The 25,035-nt window shown below is 44.0% G+C and overlaps 1 protein-coding gene across 3 annotated transcripts in view; it reads right to left on the bottom strand.

The window, feature by feature from the left end:
• ABCC8 (ATP binding cassette subfamily C member 8) overlaps nt 1–25,035 on the bottom strand; it is a 177,673-nt gene that overhangs the window by 109,596 nt on the left and 43,042 nt on the right. For all 3 annotated transcript variants that reach the window (XM_088458254.1, XM_088458255.1, XM_088458256.1), the window contains exons 4-7: nt 17,081–17,247; nt 16,557–16,799; nt 9,056–9,244; nt 1,124–1,288 (exon numbers count right to left, since the gene is read on the bottom strand). In XM_088458254.1, coding sequence (XP_088314380.1) covers nt 1,124–1,288; nt 9,056–9,244; nt 16,557–16,799; nt 17,081–17,247 — 764 coding nt within the window. The remainder of the gene's footprint in view (nt 1–1,123; nt 1,289–9,055; nt 9,245–16,556; nt 16,800–17,080; nt 17,248–25,035) is intronic.

Genomic DNA, 25,035 nt, shown 5'->3' with positions numbered 1-25,035 from the left:
GGTCACTGTCCATATCCCCAGCTCATTGCTCCTCTGTCCCCTGCCTTCTGTCTATTATTCCGTCACCTGCTCCCTATGTCTCAGTCCCCAGGTCACTGTCCATATCCCCAGCTCATTGCTCCTCTGTCCTCTGCTTTCTGTCTATTCCGCCTTCACCTGCTCCCTATGTCTCTGACCCCTGGTCATTGTCCATATCCTCAGCTCATTGCTCCTCTGTCCTCTGCCTTCTGTCTATTCCTCCTTCACCTGCTCCCTATGTCTCTGTCCCCTGGTCACTGTCCATATCCCCAGCTCATTGCTCCTCTGTCCTCTGCTTTCTGTCTATTCCTCCTTCACCTGCTCCCTATATCTCTGTCCCCTGGTCACTGTCCATATCCCCAGCTCATTGCTCCTCTGTCCCCTGCCTTCTGTCTATTCCTCATTCACCTGCTCCCTATGTCTCTGTCCCCTGGTCACTGTCCATATCCCCCAGCTCATTGCTCCTCTGTCCTCTGCCTTCTGTCTATTCCTCCTTCACCTGCTCCCTATGTCTCTGTAACCTGGTCACTGTCCATATCCCCAGCTCATTGCTCCTCTGTCCCATGCCTTCTGTCTATTCCTCCTTCACCTGCTCCCTATGTCTCTGTCCCCTGGTCACTGTCCATACCCCCCCAGCTCATTGCTCCTCTGTCCCCTGCCTTCTGTCTATTATTCCGTCACCTGCTCCCTATGTCTCTGTCCCCTGGTCACTGTCCATATCCCCAGCTCATTGCTCCTCTGTCCCCTGCTTTCTGTCTATTATTCCGTCACCTGCTCACTATGTCTCTGTCCCCAGGTCACTGTCCATATCCCCAGCTCATTGCTCCTCTGTCCTCTGCCTTCTGTCTATTCCTCCTTCACTTGCTCCCTATGTCTCTGTCCCCTGGTCACTGTCCATACCCCCAGCTCATTGCTCCTCTGTCCTCTGCATTCTGTCCATGTCCCCACATCTCTATTTCTCCTTCACCTGATCCCTACATCTCTGTCCATGATGTCCTGCTGCCAGGTGCAGCCGCGTTTCCTGTACTCCATAACTGGTTACAATGAATACTATATGTACCACTGCAGAACTCAAGACAGTAATGGCGGACTGAGCTTGTGTCACCTGTATTGCTCCTCGCAGATTAATTCCAGTTTCGATGGCGACATAATAAGAAGCTTGGAGAAATGATCGTTGCAGCAGGAGAGCGAAGAAGAGGAGAACAGCGAGGACATAGGCGTTGGCCAGGAACTCTTGTGATGAAATGAACGGAACACCAAAAAATACAGCCTGCAATGCATTAAACGGAGGGAAAGAAGTTACAGGGTTGACAAGAACAAGTATTTACTTCCCACATTGACACCATTACTGATCTGTACCCCACCTCTTCATTAGGCTCCCCGAGACCCCTCTAATTATCAGAGAGTTCCACAAATGCCCCTGTCCTGTATCCAGACTACGTAGATTGGTTTTGACAAGGAGCAAAACAAAAGGAAAAAAAACTCTTTTTGGGGGCACTCTTTGTATAATGAATTTTTAAGACATAATCATTTATTAGGTATACATTAAAAAGTTGGTATATCTCTCAGAAAGACAAGAAGATGCTCTGACAGGCCCTAAGTATTAAAAATAAATATATATACGGTCAGTATAATAAAGTATATATAGAGCTCAATTCTCCAATTTATTCTGTATCTGGGTGAGAATATATAAAAAAAATATATATATACATATAAAAAATATATATTTAAAAAAAATATGGCACTCATGCATAGATTACAGGTGCTATATTATCTTTTAGGCACATATATCACAATAAGTCGTAAAATACGTAGTCTATCATCACAGGTAACCAGGTTCTAAAAAATATATAATAAGAAGTTGTGTACTTGGTTAGTAATAGGAATAAATACCAGTATCATAGAAAAACCTGAACATAATTGCCCAATAATTTCAACAACTTTTGACAGGTTTCCAGGTTTAAGGAGGTTTTTTCCACATGGAAAGTATCAGCTTGAAAGTTAAAGAATTTGTCGCTCTGACAGGTTTTCAGGTATTACCAGGTTTTTTTTGCCAGTATAACAAGTATTATAAGAGAACCTGAACGTAACTGCTTCACATCAAAGAAAACTCTAAAGCTGCATACACACGTAAAGATTTTCTGTCCAACCATCCAACTAGTTGATTGGTTGGAATGAAAATCTGGTAAGGTATGAAAGCAAATGACAATCGTCAATTTGCTCCCAAACACCAGAAAATGGCCGAAAACTGTTGTTTGAACAAATTGTTTAGATCAAACATTTAACAAACTTGTCTGAACGACCATTTTCATCTGTTTCTGGCATTTAGGAGCAAATTGCTGATCATCAGTTGCTCCCATACGTTACCAGATTTTCATTCCAACCAATCAAATAGTTGATGGTTGGACAGAAAATCTTTACGTGTGTACCCAGCCTAACAGATTATCAGGTTTTTAACAGATCTTTTCAACATGACAATCATTTCAAACCTAGTATCCTTGTCAAATAGTTTGATATCCTTACAAGCATATAATAACAATAAGATAAATATCACTTATGATCTGTATATCTAAGGTTTGAATATCAGGTTTTCAGGTTTTAACAGATTTTTTACAGCAGTGTCAGGTTAACAGGTATCCACAGGTTTTTTCCTTTTAGTTACCACAGTAGCAATAAAATAACTCAAGATAAATATACCTCTTTTCCACCAAAAACCAGGGTCCGACCTGGGTTTTTGGACATGGTTCCAACCCAGGTCAGACCCCATTTACACTGCACCTTCGATCTGGGTTACTCCCAGGTCAGCCCTGTTCACACTGAACTCAAGTCTGCCTTGCTAAACCTGTGAGATCATAAAAAGTGGGAGGTGAATGCTCTACAACCACCAATCAGCGCATTTTAGGCATGACCCAGGTCGGATAACTCGGGTTGCACCGTTTACACTGTACCATTACCCGAGTCCAATCTGGGTCCAACCCTGGTAGCTACCTGGGTTGGATTGGTGGGTCACATGACCTGGGTTATTTTTCCGGGAACCTTTTACTCTGAGCTGCGACCCGGGTAGACCCAGCAATAACCCAGGTTTTTGCCCTGGTGTAAAAGGGGTATTAGTTAGCTAGAGGTAATTGTGAAGGTGTGTAAAAGTGATCAAGCCCCACACCGGGCGAAACGTACGTCATATCGGTATTTCCGGATGCTCGTGGTGCGCACATGATCTCCGGCATCAGGCACTCCATCACAGGAACCAATAGGAAGTTAGTCCAGGATCACCCAGCTCTATTCAGGTACATTTCTTTTTTCAGCGCTCTCTCATTGGGATCGGCACCCCTGACCTCCTTGCAATATCTTATGACAACAGGGTGGCAGGGGAAGTAGAACACGACAGCAGAAGCGTCTCTTATCTTTACATTCCATCTGCCCTACCTACTACTCTCTCACCTCTTGTTCACTGAAATGTTTTCACACAAGAAGGAAGTAGAGGTAATGGGACTACTAGGTTCAGATATCCTTTAACACACCTTCACAATTTCTTCTAGCTAACTAATTATCTTGAGTTAATTTATATATTTTATTGCTACTGTAGTAACTAAAAGGAAAAAAAACTGTGGATACATGTTAACCTGACACTGCTGTAAAAAAAATCTGTTAAAACCTGACATTCAAACCTTAGATATACAGATCATAAGTGATATTTATCTTATTCCTATTATATGCTTGTAATGATATCAAACTATTTGACAAGGATACTAGGTTTGAAATGATTGTCATGTTGAAAAGATCTGTTAAAACCTGATAATCTTTTTAGAGTTTTCTTTAATGTGAAGCAGTTACGTTCAGGTTCTCATATGATACTTGTTATGCTGGCAAAAAAACCTGGTAATACCTGAAAACCTGTCAGAGCGAAAAATTCTTTAACGTTCAAGCTTATACTTTCTTTTTTAAATCTCTTTATTTATTAAAAGGTGGATAACAGGTAAATACAAAAAGAAAGAAAAAAATAAAATACAGCCATAAAAAAAGAAACAGAGCAATTATAGCAGCAAAACTACCATATTTTCCTGCTTTTGGTATTGAAAAAATGAAACATAAAAAAAACAACAATAGCATCTAAAAGATATAATTAAGAGTATAAAATAAGAGAAAACTGGTATAACTTCGGGGGGCTGGGACACCAGTTGAACAAAACAAATGGCAAAAAATAAATAAATACAGAAAATAAATAAAAGAGGTTCCAAGAATTCAAAAATGAAGGTCAAACTAGACCTGGAAGGGTCCTATTAAAGTAAGAATACCAGGGATTCCATACTTCATGAAATTTTGGTATTTTGTCATGGAGAAGAGCAGTGATATATTCCATGGAAGCAGTGTACCAGATTCTATTGAGTAATGCAGGCATGGGGGGGGGTGAATATATTTTTTTCCAATTAATTGCAATCAGAATTTTAGCAGCGTTAAATACATGACCACATAGTCTGTTGTAGGGTTTAGAAGTGTCAGGAAATGGTTTACATAGCAAGACATGTAATGGATCTTTAATAGGTGCAGAATTGAAGATATTGCCTAGAAGCGATAAAACTTCATCCCAGTACGTTGAAATCAGTGGACAGTCCCACCATATGTGGAAGTAGGAGCCTTTATGTCCACAATGACGCCAACAAGGATCTGATGTCAATGGGTAGATGGAATGAAGTTTTTCAGGAACCATATACCATCTGGTATAAAGTTTGTAAACCGTTTCTTTAAGGTTGGTGTTAATAGATGTCTTAGAGACCAACTGACGAATATCTGACCTCTCCTCATCATCTAGATTCCTACCCAGGTCAGTCTCCCATGCTAGTTCAAATGGTTCCTTGAATTCAGTGGGAGACCCAGATAATAGAGAACATAAAATGGAAATAGCTCCTTTACGAGCAGGGTTGTAAGTACAGAGTCGCTCAAAGGAGCTGAGTTCCCTGAAGGATCGTGATTTACTGAGGGAATTGATAAAACTAATTATCTGTCAATATGAAAAATAGTAATTCGGTTGCAAGCCATATTTTTCGCACAGTTCCTCAAGAGTGTGAGGGGCAAAATCCCCAACAGCATGTAAAACTCTAATGATACCCACTGCTACCCAGGGTCGCGAGTAGGGACCTATACAACCCAAAGGAAACTGAGGGTGTCTCTAAAGGGGTGTCAAGGGGGATGGGTACGAGGCTAATCAAGCTTATACTTTCTATGTGGAAAAAACCTGCTTAAGCCTGGAAACCTGTCAAAAGTTGTTGAAATTATTGGGCACTTATGTTCAGGTTTTTCTATGATACTGGTATTTATTCCTATTACTAACCAAGTACACAACTTCTTAGTCTATCATCACAAAAATATATATAATATGTATTTACGACTTATTGTGATATATGTGCCTAAAAGATAATATAGCACCTGTAATCTATGCATGAGTGCCATATTTTTTTATATATATTTTTTTGGAATTTTTTTGATATATTCTCACCCAGATACAGAATAAATTGGAGAATTGAGCTCTTCATATACTGACCGTTTATTTCTTTTTAATACTTAGGGCCTCTCAGAGCATCTTCTTATCTTTCTGAGAGATATACCAACTTTTTAATGTATACCTAATAAATGATTATGTCTTAAATATTCATTATACAAAGAGTGCCCCAAAAAGAGTTTTTTTCCTTGGTTTTGACAAGGAGCAAAACAAAATATAAGCCCTGGGGAGCAGCACCAACATACAATATTTATTGGATATTGACCTTATACATGTTTCTATTCATCTTATATTTTGGTTTGGTGCAGGATCACCACCTTTTTTTGTTACACTGTATCCAGACTACATCAGATAACCGGACTCCCTGCTTTATTCCAGGTATATCTGCTTCTGCAGCAATCACAGCTGCAGTATTGGAATATATATATATAGATGACGCTGCTCAGTAATACACCAGATTACTGATTTTCCCACTTATCTCTAATAGAATCCCCCAACCCCCCCCCCCCCACACAATCCCTCCCCCCCCACACACACACACACACACACACACACACACAGAGACATATGGAAGCTCAGCACAGTGTTATCTCCCAATGACTATACATACAGTATGCAGATGGCTAACCTGTATAGGAACAGATAGTCAGATCAGTGACACTTCACCAATTCCAGGTCACCCTGAGGTTAATGTAAGGAGCTGGTTAACAACAGCGGCATGCAGGTGGTAACAGGAAACCTACAGTAGTTACACATTGACCACCGGCATCTTCTGCCAGATCTCACTGTCACTGCACTATGATCACAGAGACAGCAGCCCCCGCTAATAATGGTCTTACTCATCCACACCCAGCAGCAAAAGAAGGGGGGGGGGGGCATGATCTGTAACATCTGTATTAGGACCAGAAACTTAGATTATAGAAGAAGTAGACCGGCTTCACCCTGACCAACAGACTAAAGACTCTTCTAATACCAAGCAACAGATGAATGCTGAACTAACTATACATAAGGCACTAAGGGGTCTATTCACTAAGCCTTGGAGAGAGATATAGTACCAACCAATCAGCTCCTAACTGTCATGTTACAGGCTGTGTTTTAAAAAAAAAAGACAGTTAGGAGCTGATTGGTTGGTACTTCGGGGGAGATATACTAAGCTTTGGAGAGTGATACAGTAGACTGAGATAAAGTACCAACCAAACAGCTCCTCAATGCCACTTTACAATTTAAAAAAATTAACTGTCACTTTACAGGCTGTGTTTGAAAAATGACAGTTAATAGCTGTTTGGCTGGTACTTTATTTCCATCCAGTTTATCTGAAAGGCTTAGTACATCTACCCCCTTATCTCTCTGCACGTTATCTCTCTCCAAGGCTTAGTGAAAGACCCCTTTAAGAGCTTTAACAGGATATATTATTCTCCTTTATGGGTGAGACAAGAAGCGCGATCCGACACGTTTTACTCATTGTATAGATTATCGGTGTCTTATCTGCTGTAATTCCACATAAAGTAACTGTCATCACTTCTATAATAAGGTTATAGATCACACCGACATTGTCCCCTGGAACTAATCTCTCTGCCAGTGACAAGGTCTGTAATCCCCAGGTGTCTCTCTGATAAATAGCGCACGGCGATCACAGAATTCTCAGTATTACATGCTGACAGGGCTTAATTCTTATCTGGAGGCCACGCTCTGCGCTACGCTACACTGATGCCGCCTGCTCCTCTATACTGAACACAAAGGGGCCAATTCATCAATGTCCCATTGCTTAGAGATAACAGTATATGAAATTACACTTAACCGACTCATTCACAGACTTGAGTCTATCACTGTATCGCTCTGCCACCTCAGCAGTGCATGTTTTCCACATCTGCTTATAGAGTCCAAGGCAAGAGGATATATATGTGTCGGTCACTGATGAATGCACCTGTGCTAACAGTAGTGAAATCCAGAAAACATGCACTGCTGAAGGTGCTGCGGGCAGGGCCTATATATCCTAAGCAGTAACATGTTAAACAGATTTACAATCTTATTTGCAGAACGTGCGCTATGCAGAGTCCCAGGAAGCACAGCTTCTGTGCATTGTGCTGTTCAATATTCCAAGATTGGTTACACAAATGTATGGATCCTACTAACATGTGGCCACGAGCTCTAAGCTGCAAGCTAAGGTCTTTCCCTACCTGTTACTATTCAGCGATTGTGTATCAGCCCTTTTCTAAGTTCTGACGTATTATATCACACATATAAAATAGGTTTAATACATACAGAAGTCATAAAGAATAGCCCCATGTAATATTAATATACCTTCACATCAAACCTACGTACACTACTATATTATTATTATTATGCAATAATAGTATCATGACTTCTCCAGACCATGTAATATGACTGCACCTCAAGCACATGTAATAATAGTATGGCTGCATCCCTAACCCAAATAATAATAATATGACTTTCCTTCAAAATCATGTAATAATAATAATAATAATAATATGGTTTCATCTGCAGCCAGTGTCATAACAATAGTTCTGCACCACCAGCAAACGTACTAATAATAATACTAGTACTGCACCTTCAACACATGTAATAATAACAATAGTATTACACCTTAGGCACATGTAATAATGATAATATGACTTCACCTCCAGCCCACATAATAATAGTAATAGGACTTCGGTTTAAGACCATATAATAATAATAGTAATAATAATAATCCCATGTAATAATAACAGTACTGCATCATCATCCTATGTATAACAGTAATAGGGCTTCACTTCAAGCCCGTTCAATAATAATTTAACATCACCTAGAGCCGTGTAAAAAATAATAGCTCTTATAATATTGCTATGCATCCTGTACGAGTATTGGATGGCTTCTACATATATGGATGCAGGTGACCTTAATAATATTCTGTAATCTGGTTCTCTGAATAACGCAAACACTATGTTTTGGAACTCATGTAACACCGTATCTATTATATTGGGGAAACAAACGGCTTGTCGACAATCAGACAATCAAGCATTTTGGGGACAACGGAAGGCAGGCGCCGGGAAGTCGGCAAGTATACTTACAGCATTTTATGCACGCCGACAGCAGCTGTAAACGTAATGGTAATTCATCATGATTACAGTTGTACTGCCGACGGGCTTACAATACTGTAAGTAGCACTTGCCGACATCTCGGCACCTGCCTTCCAGTGTCCCCAAAATGCTTGTCGACATTCTGATTTCTGATAACCAAACTACATCCCACATAAATACTTGAACAGAACTCCTGCAGGTTACAGCACTTATCACCTATGATCTACTCCCGAGGTCAGATAATCAGTACTAAGCTCAGTAAGTATATGACCGGTCCGCCATCTCCCCCCAAAATACCGATTTCTGGAGCCTCCAATAAATCTGTCACTTTTCTGTGGTTTGTGATTGTTTTGCTGAAACCACGGGTGTATAATGCAACCAGCTCATGGCTGAAGGAGATAGGTAGCTCTCCATGTATCCCATCCCAGTAGTATACTTTATAACCGGTATAAATAAGGAATTGTACCCGTGGGTGGACCGTCTCATTCTTCTTGCCAAGATAGCGGACAATCCCAGACACACAGAGCGGACCAGCAAATCCCAGGATGTCGGCCAGAATCCGGAAGACACTGCTGAGGATGAGGGGTCTCCCGAACGCGTGTCCCAGAGCGCACCAGATAGACTTTGATCCACTAGGACACGGGGAAGACTTTCTCTGTGCGGGGAGAGAAGTCTCATTAGTATCACTGCATGGAGCAGATCATCAGAACTCTCATACTTTACATTATTGCTGTCTAAAGGGGGGGCAGATAGATGATTAAAGGGCGGGATGAGGAAAATGGAAGAACAGAGGTCGGATGTGTCCCTCGCAATCAGTGCGTCAAACGTGGAAACATTTTGAGGTATATAAAATCCTCTAAAAGAAAAGTCTGGAGGAAAAAGCCGGCCATCCGGTCACCCCAAGATCTCGGTACATGAGACTCATAATTGTATTTAAGGTAACACAACATTATAATGCAATCCAACACACAGGACCTGATTCACCAAGGATCGCAATTGCAAAGCTGCACGCAGGCGATCCCTGCAATAATGCAAATGCAGCAGGAGGTGTGTGCCATTCGCTGCTGCATTTGAGATCCCAGCACTGCGACGGAGGTTGTAAGCTGGGATCACCATCGGTGGTCGATAGTCGCGATGGTGGACAGCGCCGGGCAGCCGGATAGCTATTTCACACCCACCGGTTTTCACCGGCCAGCAAAAAAACAGGACAAAAGTCGGCCGTTTTTTTTCAGGCAATCAGTGCCTTTCACACGCAGCGGCTTTAAGCCGTTTTTAATGTTCTGTTTTTTTTTCTTCATGTAATAGGCATGCGCAGCACCAGTACAAGCCGGCCGGTGTGTGTGAAAGGAAACATTGTATCATATACTTGGGTGACATGCAGGGACGGCACGGACACGGCACGGCAGCCGTCATTGTCAGTGGATTTTCCCAAATATAAAGAGAAACCGCGCTAATATACAAAAGTAAATAGATAAATATTTAATGATAATGGTCAGACCATGTATATAAAAGGACATGAATAACAATAGGCACATATAACATAAAATAAATCAATCATGGATGAAGAAACGATAAAATTGTCCCAGGACTTTGACGAAACGCGTTGCTGCCTTGCTGCCCTCTGTCCTACCTGGTTCCTGTTGCCATCGGCCACAAACGCTATCACCGCTACACCTGTGCACCTGCCGCCTGCTCCGTGTGTTGGACATTCCCACAAGTCACGGCCGCGCTCTCTCTCTGAACGACCCATCAGTTTCCATGCTTGATTAAACTTTACACCCGGCAAAAAAAAACTGCCGTTTTTTTGCCGGCCGGTGAAAACCGGCAAGTGTGAAATAGCCCTGAGCCTCAGCTTACTTAAGCTGGCCGCCTTGCGAGCGCAAAAGACTGTGTCTGTCCACGCAGTCTCTGGGCTGGCCACTCCCAGAGAACGGGGAAGAAACGCCACGTTTCAGGGAACGCCGCCTGCTCCCGCACCGCCCCTTGAATGCCTCTGCCTGTCAATCAGGCAGAGGCATTCAAGGGCTAGTGTGTGTGTAAGCAGGTCCCATTCTGCACGCTCGCAGAATGGGTCCTACGCATGTGCAGATTCCCGATAATCGGGAATCTGCGTTCAGCAATGCACTTGCGTGCTGCTCTGCTGAATTAGCCCCACAATACGTATATAAAAGAAAAAACCCACTCTCCATGAACATGGACAGGACTGACCTAGAACACTGGATATAAATGCAGGTCCTCCGGGGCAGATAACACTAGTTATAATTAGTATATTACTAATGCGCCGGTGTCTAATTCTCATCTGAATGACTGATCCTCTAATTAACACATTGGGGCCCAAACAGAATAGAAGAAAAGTTGGTTCTATTTAGTCCATCCATGACAGATGTGTCCTCATACCCCTAGCCTCAATACGCCATGCGACGCAAGACTGGCGCTGGTGAATCGCCAGGTCCTGTGCAACTCTACTTACGCCAAGCAGTTATTTCACCTGAAAGTGCAGAATAAAGTTTACTCCTGGCACAAAAGAGATGCTCGTCAGACTCGCCCGGGACCTGGCTCACCGAGAAGGGCTGTGTGACGTGACTGCAGCAACAGTGTAATAGGACACTTCTGTATAATGACACTGAAGTGGGAGGAAGTCTTATTAAAGGTCTTGTAGGGCCAAAATGTTGACCGCTATATTATGTATCATGGGATATAGAGGATAATGAGCAATCGGGTGAATTGTGATATACCATGTTCACTAGCCGTGTGCTCTTCCATACAGTATTCTACAGGGATTTACGTTATTACTATATGCAGTACAAAGAGCTGCTAGATTTCATGGCTTATTCTCATTACATTTCTGTTATATAACTGTAAGGTGATAACACTGACCAAGTACATGACAAGAAAGTCCTCCTGCGCACTGCGCCTATTTAGAGACATTGGGGCTGATTCAAAGTTTGTCGCACAAGGGGCATAAATGATGCAAAAAAAACAGTACATGTAAAAAATAGACTACGTGTAAAAATAAAGCGTATTTCCACCAATACACAGAGCTTGAGATATGTTCTAATGGGTAACGGTAGTATACATGTCTGATGTAAGCCGGGCACACGTCAGAGACACATCTCACTTGCGCCCATGTTGCAAAACATTAATTTTTAACTGCAGGAAACACATTGGCTATTAGACATCAATTAAACTACACAGCAGAAACAACTGCTCGTCCTGTATACACAAAAAACAGCGTAATCTGCGCCTGGGTGTCAGTGACCTAGAAAACAGCAGCAACCGAGTGTTTCGCTTGTCTGAACTCACAATGACACGAACACCCAAAGTTGGCCAAAATCTTCCCCCCTTCTAACTATAAACAAACATTAAAATTTGTTCTTCAATCATCATGTGAATGTAACCTCACACATTGCAGCATATTATTACTGAGGATGGAGAAGAATACGCTGGATATAGGATTTGCTTTTCCCAGGAAGGGAACTTCCCGTCTGATGAGATTTTAGATCCCCATTTCCCGACTATGGGCTTCATTTACAAATGAGTTTTATCATTTACAATGAGTGATAAAACTCGCTGTGTATGATAAATGATGCTCCAGCCAATCAGCTCCCAACTGTCATTTTTAAAACAGATGGCAGTTGGCAGCTGATTGGCTGGAGCACCATTATCATACGCACCGAGTTTTATCACTCATTGTAAATGATAAAACTCGTTGATAAATGAGGCCCTATGTGTGTTTGTTACACAGACTGGGACCTGATTATGATTTTATAGTTGATAAAGTTTATGGAGCGATCCTCCCCATGTATAGGAGGCACCCATGGGAGCTGTATTCTCTTGTATAAGGAGGTGCCCATGGGAGCTGTATTCCCGTGTATAGGAGCCGCCCATGGGAGCTGTATTCCCCTGTACAGGAGGCGCCCATGGGAGCTGTATTCCCCTGTATAGGAGGCGCCCATGGGAGCTGTATTCCCCTGTATAGGAGGCGCCCATAGGAGCTTTTTTCCCCTGTATAGGAGGCGCCCATGGGAGCTGTATTCCTCTGTACAGGAGGCGCCCATGGGAGCTGTATTCCCCTGTATAGGAGGCGCCCATGGGAGCTGTATTCCCCTGTATAGGAGGTGCCCATGGGAGCTGTATTCCCCTGTATCGGAGGCGCCCATGGGAGCTGTATTCCACTGTATAGGAGGCGCCCCTGGGAGCTGTATTCCCCTGTATAGGAGGTGCCCATGGGAGCTGTATTCCCCTGTATAGGAGGCGCCCATGGGAGCTGTATTCCTCTGTATAGGAGGCGCCCATGGGAGCTGTATTCCCCTGTATAGGAGACGACCCTGGGAGCTGTATTCCCCTGTATAGGAGGTGCCCATGGGAGCTGTATTCTCTTGTATAGGAGGTGCCCATGGGAGCTGTATTCCCGTGTATAGGAGCCGCCCATGGGAGCTGTATACCCCTGTACAGGAGGTGCCCATTAGGAGCTGTATTCCCCTGTATAGGAGGCGCCCATGGGAGCTGTATTCCCCTGTATAGGAGGCGCCCATAGGAGCTTTTTTCCCCTGTATAGGAGGCGCCCATGGAAGCTGTATTCCTCTGTACAGGAGGCGCCCATGGGAGCTGTATTCCCCTGTATAGGAGGTGCCCATGGGAGCTGTATTCCCTTGTATAGGAGGCGCCCATGGGAGCTGTATTCCCCTGTATCGGAGGCGCCCATGGGAGCTGTATTCCCCTGTATAGGAGGCACCCCTGGGAGCTGTATTCCCCTGTATAGGAGGTGCCCATGGGAGCTGTATTTCCCTGTATAGGAAGCGCCCATGGGAGCTGTATTCCCCTGTATAGGAGGTGCCCATGGGAGCTGTATTCCCATGTATAGGAGGCACCCATGGGAGCTGTATTCCCCTGTATAGGAGGTGCCCATGGGAGCTGTATTCCCCTGTATAGGAGGTGCCCATGGGAGCTGTATTCCCGTGTATAGGAGCCGCCCATGGGAGCTGTATACCCCTGTACAGGAGGTGCCCATGGGAGCTGTATTCCCCTGTATAGGAGGCGCCCATGGGATCTGTATTCCCCTGTATAGGAGGCGCCCATAGGAGCTTTTTTCCCCTGTATAGGAGGCGCCCATGGAAGCTGTATTCCTCTGTACAGGAGGCGCCCATGGGAGCTGTATTCCCCTGTATAGGAGGTGCCCATGGGAGCTGTATTCCCTTGTATAGGAGGCGCCCATGGGAGCTGTATTCCCCTGTATCGGAGGCGCCCATGGGAGCTGTATTCCCCTGTATAGGAGGCACCCCTGGGAGCTGTATTCCCCTGTATAGGATGTGCCCATGGGAGCTGTATTTCCCTGTATAGGAAGCGCCCATGGGAGCTGTATTCCCCTGTATAGGAGGTGCCCATGGGAGCTGTATTCCCATGTATAGGAGGCACCCATGGGAGCTGTATTCCCCTGTATAGGAGGTACCCATGGGAGCTGTATTCCCCTGTATAGGAGGCGCCCATGGGAGCTGTATTCCCCTGTATAGGAGGTGCCCATGGGAGCTGTATTCATGTTCTCCAGTTCCTGGTGACGGTTTCTCTATTTGTATATAATACACCATGGGCTCCATTTTAGCACGAGACATTACATCCTTAGCAATCACTAATGGGGTTATGTCCTCTGTTCTGCATTTAGCAAACAGCTTATCTATAGATGACATAAGTGGTATGCTCCTTATTACTGGCAATGGGGAAAAGGCAAAAGCCTTCCCAGCTACAGCAAAGTATATCAGGTTTTGCTGAATCGCCACTGAGTGGAAGCGAGATGCGCATTACTCGTAAGCACGTCGCTGGCAGCGGTAGGTTGCTGGTAACACAGTGGGGGACTCCGAGAAGGACACTGCGGGACCTGGAGGTGTAAGTAAAGTTACATGTGCAGCATATTCATACCACTGTAATACTAGTGTACCTCAGGTACACATTACAACGAGGTAATGAACCTGCAATGGGGCCACAGCCGACCAGACAATACCACATGTGAACGCGGGAGCTGCACATGGAGACGACTGGCCGGGCTGTGCATCTTTCTAAACAAATATAGAAATTTACATTACTCCTAGGGGTAAATTCACTAAAGTGAGAGTTTTTAGAAGTGAGTTTTAAAAGTGATGTTGCCCATAGCAACAAAATGTTATTGCATTTATATATTATCAATAATTTGGAGTTGTGCACCTGAGATTTGTCTGTTTCTGTGCCTGCAATTAGTCTCATCAGCTGGCATCTCCCAATATATATATATATATATATATATATATATATATATATATATATATTTAGGGTGTGCAGTCCAGGAATCTTTCCCAATTACTCCTAGTCTGTCTTGCATATCTGTCATATGTAACTTTGTTTCCTTCCTCAATGTCTTTCCGTTTTGGGTAACATGCAATAAAAATGTACAGATTAGTCTCAATATCAATAGCCCAAGTGTAACAAAAAAAGACAAATGTTTAAATGAATCCATGCATCGTTCATGTGGCATTTTAGCATGCATTGAACATGTAACATTTTAGCGCATGGTGACTATCTTGATGTGCATTGGTGATGTGACGCCTTCCAGACAGATAAAGGGCTCTATTTATTAACATTATTTTTTACTAAAATAAAGTAAAAAAGGGTGTTTTCACACCCGTTTCACATTATTTTAGTATCACCTATAGGTATTACAGGGCAATTGGAGTAGAATTCGTAAAATTCTACTCCAACCCCTAGTATCACTTATTTTTAGTAATCAGATCGCATTTCCCATAATTGTAATGGGAAATGTGATCCGACCAAAGTTACTAAAAATAAATTGCAAAAAAATACCGGGGAAAGCCCTGTGATAATAACGCCATCTGGAGGTGGCGTTATCCAGGGTCTCCCCCGATTACCGGGCTCCTACTCTGTTCTAAAAGGCAGAGCAGAGCCCAGAGCCGGCCCCAGTGATCAGCTGTGTGGTCTAAACAGACCGCAAGCTGATACACTGCAAAAAAAAAAAATAGTAAAAAAAAAAATTCACTTACTTGATCCAGGGATTGGTGGTCGGGGCTCCGGTGATGACTCCCCTCCGGTCAGCTGGTCTCCCATGCTGCACTGCGGCCCGGTCATCAGGTGATCAGGTCCCAGTGCAGTATGGGATATCAGCTGACCGGAGACATGGAAGACATCACCGGAGCACCGATGACTGCAGGTAAGCGCTATCAAGGGAGGGGGGTTGCGGGGAAGGGGGGGGCTGCGATCGCGGGGCTTAATGTCGAGGTAGGGCTTGGCACCTGGGGGGGGGGTAGCAGCGGCGGCCGGTCGGCGCATGCGCGGGGCACTAGTCACAGTATTTTTTTGCAAAAATATCGTGACTACAGTGCAGAGGGGATTCGCAGGGACAGAGCTTTCTCGCAAGCTCTGTCCCTGCAAGGGATTTGTAGTAAATCCCTGTGATATTGCCGATAATATCACACTACAATCTGTATTACAAATGCGGATTGTAGTAAATCGAGCCCAAGGTGTTGGTTTCCCAAGCCAACCAATCAGCTTCTGCCTGTTATCTCATGGATTGTGCTTGATAAATGACAGATAGAAGCTGATTCTCCACTTTATCTCTCTCTAAGGCTTGATATATACTCACATTAAGAATTAAATGGTCATCTGACACCTTAACATGCATTGGTCATGTGACACCTCAGCACACATTGGTCATGTGATATCTTAGCATGCAGTGGCCAAGTAACCTTAATGTGCATTGGTCGTGTGCCACTTAAGCATCAAATGTAATGTTCATGTGATACTTTAGCATACATTGGCCATGTGACGCTTCAGCACACATTGGTCATGTGACACCTTAGCATACAGTGGTCATGTGACAGCTACATCTGTATTGTGAGTCATGGAATCGGTCGCTGATGCATAGTATGATAATAGTAAGTAGCACTGACATATTTAGAGTATTCGCACATTCACTAATTGCTGACCTTTTGTGCTTCAAAGGCCTCGTTAAGGCGAATGTAATTAGTCACTGCCCTCATTGCTATGGGCAACTTTCCTATTGCTTTCAGGTCAATGGGCTTCTTGTGCGCCGTCTTAATGAAGGTATTCATCCACCAGTACGTTCCTTTGGATAGTAGATTGACGAACGGCTGCAGGAACCGGACCCCCAAATCCTGCAGATCCTCTGGGGGTTTCACTTCTCTGGCGCATTTGTAGAAAACGTATCTCTAAGAAAGAGACATCACAATAACAAACCCGAAACACAAGAACAGAATAATAACATACAGAACAGACTGGGCAACCCGATTAGAGGAATGCCTTACATTACATGTTCCATAATTATATATGTGACTGGATATATCTATTGTCTATAATACACAAGTGATAATAATACAGCTATAATCTCTGATGCAGTTAATATCTGTACAACTGGTAACTTATGACGTCATCACCACAATATGCTTTATACAGAATAATGCACCTTTTCCTGTAAATATATATTACTTACTCGCACCCTGATGACATTCATTTCTACCGCCAGTAACATGCCGTAGAAAATGGCTAAGAGTCCGGTGAGACAGAATCGCAGTTGCAGAAACCAGACGCCGTTGTCGCAAAACTTTACAAACTTGATTGTTTTGGTGACGAAAGCTAAAATCCAATAAACTAGAAGGGCTGCAAGAGAGAGAGGGAGAGAGATGAGGGTGGGAGAGGGGGGGATGGAGAGATGGGAGAGGAGAGATAGAAATAAAGAAATGGAGGGGGGGATAGATGGGGTGGGGGGAGATTGAGGTAAGGTGAGAGCGAGATAGAGGGAGAGAAAAAACATGGGGAGAAGGAGGGGTAAGAGGGAGGACAGGTGGAGATATGGAGAAGAGAGAGAGATTGGAGAGGAGGAGGCGCAAAGAGGGATGGGAGAGAGATGGATGGGGGAGAGAGGAGGTGGACAGATGGGGTAGAGAGAAAGAGAAAGACAGGACGGAGACATCAAGAGTAGAAGGAGGGCAGCAAGAGGCAGGAGAGATGGAATGGGGCAAAGATAGAAGAGAGAAAAGATAGGTGGAGGGATAGAACGTTGGAAGAGGACCAGAGAGAGAGAGACAGGTAGGGGTGATTGAGAGGGGGAGGAGGAGAGAGAAAGAGTGGGGGAGAGAGCATTGGAGAGGGAGAGAGTGAGAGATGGAAGGGAGAGAGAAATATATGGAAAGATGGGGAGAGGGATGGAGGAGTGAGAGAGAGAGATGGAAGGGGCAGAGAGAGAGAGAGAGAGAGAGAGAGAGAGAGATGGCGGGTGGAGAGATGGAGGGTGAGAGAGATGGAGGGTGGAGAGATGGAGGGTGAGAGAGATGGAGGGTGAGAGAGATGGAGGGTGGAGGGTGAGAGAGATGGAGGGTGGAGAGATGGAGGGTGGAGAGATGGAGGGTGGGGAGATGGAGGGTGAGAGAGATGGAGGGTGGAGAGATGGAGGGTGGAGAGATGGAGGGTGAGAGAGATGGAGGGTGAGAGAGATGGAGGGTGAGAGAGATGGAGAGTGAGAGAGATGGAGGGTGGAGAGATGGAGGGTGGAGAGATGGAGGGTGGAGAGATGGAGGGTGAGAGAGATGGAGGGTGGAGAGATGGAGGTTGGAGAGATGGAGGGTGGAGAGATGGAGGGTGGAGAGATGGAGGGTGGAGGAGGGTGAGAGAGATGGAGGGTGGAGAGATGGAGGGTGGAGAGATGAAGGGTGAGAGAGATGGAGGGTGGAGAGATGGAGGGTGGAGAGATGGAGGGTGAGAGAGATGGAGGGTGAGAGAGATGGAGGGTGAGAGAGATGGAGAGTGAGAGAGATGGAGGGTGGAGAGATGGAGGGTGGAGAGATGGAGGGTGGAGAGATGGAGGGTGAGAGAGATGGAGGGTGGAGAGATGGAGGTTGGAGAGATGGAGGGTGGAGAGATGGAGGGTGGAGAGATAGAGGTTGGAGAGATGGAGGGTGGAGAGATGGAGGGTGGAGAGATGGAGGGTGAGAGAGATGGAGGGTGGAGAGATGGAGGGTGAGAGAGATGGAGGGTGGAGAGATGGAGGGTGAGAGAGAGAAATAGACACAAGGGAGATTAGTTAGAGGGAAAAGAGAAAGGGAGCAAAAGAAGGAGAGAGAATGGGAGAGTTAGAGATGAGTAAAGAAGGTAGTATGAGAGATGGGGAGAGAGTGGAAGAGAGATATAAGAGGAGGGACGAAATGGGGAGAGCAAAAGGGAGGAATAGGGGTGATGCACAGATAGGGGAGCGAGAGAGAGAGAGAGAGAGACACAATGCATTCAGTAACACAGCGATGAACATATTAAACACGCAATATAAAGGGGTCTATGTACTAAGCCTTAGGGGAGAGATAAAGTGGACGGAGATAAAGTACCAACAAATCAGCTCCTAACTGTCATTTTTCCTGCCTGTAAATTGATGGTTAGGAGCTGATTGGATGGTACTTTATCTCTCTCCAAGGCTTAGTACATAGACTCCAAAGACGCTTACAAATGTTTAACAGTCCTTCATTCATTACAGCATGCAGGCTCACTAAAGGGTATATTTACTAAAGTGCAGGTTTTTAGAAGTGGAGATGTTGCCCATAGCAACCAATCAGGTTCTACTTAACGATTATCTAGCACCTTCTAGAAGACATCTCCACTTCTAAAAACCCACACTTTAGTAAATATACCCCATAGTGTATAGGAGCTAACAGCAGATAGAGAATTTCAGTGAGGGAATCGTGTCACACAGGGACATTATTATATATGTAACGTATTATATTATATATATTATATGTATAATGTTCTAAAACAATTTTAAACCAATAACAACCAGATGTCAGAGCCCCTCGCGCTGCCTTTATGGAGACTGAGCGGATCGCGGTCTTATCACATGCAGACAATCTGTATTATTCTCATGAATGAACCACGTGAAGCGTTTTATGAAATGGGTTTTATAGAACAACAGCAGCAGCAACTCAGCCCGGCGGAAAGGCCGATGACCTGGCGGTGATGAGAACTGGTAATTTATTAATTTAGCTGTGCCATTAGGAGACTAATTACCCGATCGAAGCAGCAACTGGCTTTCTGGAAATACCGTGTCAGCTGCCCTTTATCTGAGCCATTTACAGATGTCTAACGCCGGGTAATGATGTGAGAAGATGTGAGGCATACATGGATATTCTGATTATTTATTGATAGTAGTATCCCAGCAATGTCACATATGCAGCTGGTATGTAGTCACTGAACAGATGTCAGATTATTCCTCTCTGCACATGACAGGGGTACTTACAGTATCTGGGGGCCCAGTAATAGGCTTTCCTCCCCCACATAGCAGTGTATACACACACGTCTGTATATTGTTATTCCTGTGGTGTCACCATGTCTACATTACACAGTATACATTAACAAGTCAGGAGAATCAACCACACCTGGGATCACAATACAATAGAGGTCCCTGTTCCCAATAGCTTACCATCAAATTAGGTTGATGAAAATGAGAAGGACAATGACATAAACATGATGTAAATTTCATGTATGATAAGTGTGGTCATCTTTGGGCTTTGCAACAGTAAAGCGTCAAATATAGGGTTTGAGTTTGATAACAGATGGTGACAGAGTTTGATGTAGGGAAGATGGAGTTCCAGAGGAAAAGGTTTAAGGTGTGAGAGAGAGAGAATATGGAGTTCCAGGTGTAGGGGGCGAGCGGAGAGAAAGGTCTAAGGTGTGAGAGAGGATGTAGTTCTAGGTGTAGGGAGCCGTCAGCGAGAAAGGCTTATAGGAGGAGATGTATCAAGCCTTGGAGAGAGAGTGGAGAAGTTCCCTAAAGCAGACAATCAGCTTCTAACTGACTAGGGGCCTCATTTATCAACAAATAAAACTCACTGTGAGGGGTATTCAATATAAAAAGTAAACTTCGCTGTCGAAGTTTATGCTGCATATCGGAGCTTTTACTGGGATAAAGTATCGTGCGCGCCCCCGCTTATCCCCGTATTCAATATGAAAGCTACGAAAACGGGAGACTGCTATGTTGGATCCGCGAAAAAAAATGAAATTTTCCTGGAATAAATTGTAGAACCCCGCTAAAGCTGTAAAAACATGGGGGATCACTATGGGTACCCCGTTTTAGCCTGCAAATGAAAGTCGGGGTTTTAAATAGCGGCTGCAGGTGTTTTTTTCCCGACATTGAAGAAGTGTTGCAGAAGAGCACTTAGGTTATTTTTTTCATTTATTTAAGTGGTCCCATCAAATTTGGGGTACATGAAAATGGGTACTAGCATATTTTTATGTCCCTAAAGTAATTTTTTTAAATTCTGCTACTATGCACCTGCCGCTAATAGCCTATTCTAGAATACACCTGCCGCTAACAGCCTATTCTAGAATACACCTGCCGCTAATAATCTATTCTAGAATACACCTGCCGCTAATAATCTATTCTAGAATACACCTGCCGCTAATAATCTATTCTAGAATACACCTGCCGCTAATAATCTATTCTAGAATACACCTGCCGCTAATAATCTATTCTAGAATACACCTGCCGCATACTTGCAGAATAGCCCTGAACCTATTTCCCTAGTTTTAAACAATTTTTTACCATATTTTTTTTCACCCCAATTTTTAAATAAAATTTTTGGGGTGACCCTATTTTTCTTTAAAACTTTTTTGACACAGTTATTTTTAAAATGTAATTCCCAGGGGTGTAGGCTATTTTTTTTAAGCCTGCACCCCTAAACCCCAATTCTGCACTTTTTTTCGCCACCTATTCAGTGGTGAAAAGTTATCCCCGTTTTTTTTCAAAGACTTTTCGAACCTGCAAAGTCTTTGAAATTGCGATAATGACGTCATCAGTGCGAAAACATCGCAAAAACAGAGTTTTCGCTCCATATTGAATACTCCTGTGTGTATGATAAATGGTGCCCCAGCCAATCAGCCCCCAACAGATGACAGTTGGGAGCTAATTGGCTGGAGCATCATTATCATATGCAACAAGTTTTATCACTCGTGAATGATAAAACTCGTTGATAAATGAGCAAAATATACAGTATGCGTTAGATAAATGATTGTTAAACGCTGATGGGTTGTTTTGGGCAACATCTTCACTTTATCTCTCTCCTAGGGGAAAGTGCAGGTTTTTAGAAGTAGAGATGTTGCCCATAGCAACCAATCAGATTCTACTTATCATTTATATAACACCTTCTAGATGATAATAGCTAGAATCTGATTGGTTAGTATGGGCAACATCTCCACTTCTAAAAACTTACACTTTAGTAAATATATTCTTTAGTGAGACTGTATGCTGTAATACAGAGAAGGCAGAGATGAGGGGGTATATTTATATACCCCCTAGGCTTGATACATCCCCCCTATGTGGGTAAGTGGATGGAGCTCCAGATTTAGGTAGCAGTCAGAGAGAAAAGTTTAACATGTAGGAAAGAGGATAGAGCTCCAAGAGTAGGGAGCAGTCATAAAGAAATATTTAAGGAGTAATAGTGAAGATGGAGGTTCCAGTGGTAGGGAACAGTAAGAGAGAAGGTGTGAGCATGAATGGAGTCCCAAAGTACAGATACAATAGGTTGATTAAGGCGCATAACTTTGTAGGTAATGGGGGAAGTTATTGGAAGAGATTATAACAGGCGTAACTAATGTTTTTAGGTTGTGGGATTTTGAAGTAGGAAGGGGAAGTTGGCCAATCTGCCAACTATGAAATAGACTGTAAAGGACGAGGTTATACAGACCCCCTTTCCACATAATAGCACAGGATTTTGCAGTCAACTGGTTGTAAAAGAGGTGTGGCTTACCAGAAATGTGTGTGGTCTAGATGCGCCCTCGGCAGCTAGTTGCATGCAAGTAGGCTGTAATTACACCCATAATACATGCATGGAACAACATTTACTCGTATGCTGAGTTATACACACATGTATGCAAGCGTGTCACTTGGTTTCATACCCGTCATCGTTATCAATGCGTGCTCACACCAGCCTTCTCCTTAGTGAAAGAGATCCGTCTGAAATCAGTTGGTTCTGCGTGCGCATAACTCAGCATAGTCCGCAAAAGTGTACACATTCTCGATACACTGTCACTAAGCATAGATTACATGTCTTACCTCTATCACTCTGTCACTACCCAGTCTTGTTTTATTGCTGCTTGCTCCCATTGTGGGATGCCAGCGGCCAGAATATCGGCACCAGAATCCCGACAGCTGACATCCAGACGTTATGTGTTATGGGGAGGGTTAGGGGTTAGGGACTAGAAGGGAGCATTTTTAATATTTAATTTTTATTTATTTTATTTAGTTTTTATATTTTTATCTTATTGGTTTTATTGTTTTTTATCTCAATGCATAACAGTCTCCATAAAGAATATTAGGAGTATAATATCCCAGGCCAATATATAGGCCCTTATTAAGGAGCACATGCTTCCCGCTGTTTTCCTTGGACATCCTGTTTTAATCATTCAATTAATCAATAAAGTTTTTCCTATTTAAACCTGTCCTGGAATCATCCAACTATCCTTGAGAAAGCACCCCAGAGGTGTGAAACGCGTTGGTAAAAAAAAAGGGGAGGAACATCACTGTGATCAGTGTACAAGCGGCAATACCGAAGTCCACACCGCGAAGTCTCGGTGGCGTCTGACCTCATCACCGAGCTTCATCTTTGCCGTGACCACCAACAAATGCCAGGCTGAATAGAAGCTTTAAAGGAGAGAATACAGCCACCGCACCGCAGGCCTGAAGGTAGGGTCAGATAGGGCATTAATTAGGACCACAGAGTAGGACTTTATCGGACCATCCATCCCCGCTTCCACCACTTGTTCGCTAAAGAGCTTTAAACATTAATTGGTTATCTGTTATGCACACATGTTTTTGAGATGTGTTTACTTACTTATTTTATTCTCCACCTTTTATTTTAGCATTTTTATTTTTCCTTCAACATTATTTTATCTTCCTGAATTTCATTGTTTTTATTTTAAATTTTTTACCATAGATCTTACCTTCATTCTAATTTTGTTTATTCACAGAAATTGACTAGAAGGAGGGTTAGGGTTAGGCTGAGGAGGGGGTGTTAGGTTTAGACTGTGGGGGAAGGATTAGGGTTAGGCTGAGGGAGGGGAGGGTCAGGCTGCGGGAATGGTAGGTTAGAGTTAGGATACTTACCTAATCCAGTCAGGATTCTGAGTGCCAGCATCCCAACAACCGGGATTCCATACCCAACCGCCAGCGCAACGTAATATGTTGGCGCTATATAAGTAACTGTTATGAGTACCTGTCAACCAGGTATGACCCTTCAGCCATAAACCAAGTTGCATACGGCTGATATGCCGCTAGATCCACGTGCTCGGCTACGACCCACGCTCAGTGTGCAAGCACGTGAGAAACATCTGCAAAACATGCATGCAGCTCTGCATCAGCCCCTCCATGTAAAGCAGGGGTGGGGAACCTTTTTTCTGCTGAGGGCCATTTTGATATATATAACATTATTCAAAAGCCCGGTACAGGCCACGCCCCCTCCATGTGACGTCACACAGGGCGGGGCCACAATCACCGGTGATTACAGCAATGCCCGGAGCATCCTCAGGAACTGTAAGGGCAGCGGGGTGACCATCTGAAGCGTTCTAAGGACACTCCAGGCGGCACTCCTGCATAGAATCTGGCTGCAGGGTGACATTCTAGGCACCCTGCTAGCCAGATGAGACAAACAGAAAAAAGCTCCAAGGGCCAGACCAAAAGATTCTGCGGGCCTTATACGGCCCTCGGGCCTGAGGTTCCCCATCCCTGATGCACAGGAACCATCATAGAACAACCTGTAATGTTCATGTATGATGTGAGCATGAAAAAGCCTCCTAGTAAGGAGAAACGCGTTGAAGGATACAGAAGGAGCTTGTTATCAAGTACTCTACTAACCTGGGAATTTACTTGTTCTGTGTTGCACACTGGGCGCATACCTCAGAGGATGCAAAGTCGTCGCCCATTTGGAACTGTTCAGTTGCTGCCTTCCACCTGTGCTTTACTCACCGTGAACGGTAATATTGGAAACGGCGTATCCCTGTGGCTGGGAGTGAGGACGGAGATGGTCCGCGCTAGCTACTGCTCTTCTGCCCCACATGCCACTGTGAGCAAGCTCTGCCATGGACATCACCTTTAACACTCGCCACAGACGCTGGCATATTGCTGGAGCTCACCGGGTCTCGCAACACAGAAGCTACATACTGGGGGTGATTCAAATGTTTTTTAGGTCGTGATAATTAATGAGCACCCAGTTTGCTATTCAATTGTTCTGGACGCTCATTAATTGTCGCACTCTTCGCCGCCTATGAGATGAGGTTTAGCCGTGTAAAACGGCTAATCCCGTCTATGGTTAGGGCGCGCTAACTGCAGTTAGCGCGCCCTAACCAGGGGGTTTCTCACACATTTCTGCTCGCACCCTCCTGAGTGCGTGCAGAAATGCCGGCGCCGACGGCTAT

Source organism: Taudactylus pleione, unplaced genomic scaffold (genome assembly GCF_031769625.1).
Source record: "Taudactylus pleione unplaced genomic scaffold, aTauple2 ptg000820l, whole genome shotgun sequence".
Lineage (NCBI taxonomy): Eukaryota > Metazoa > Chordata > Amphibia > Anura > Myobatrachidae > Taudactylus > Taudactylus pleione.
The sequence above is the reverse complement of the archived record's forward strand: the minus strand, read 5'-3'. Positions and strand labels throughout refer to the sequence as shown.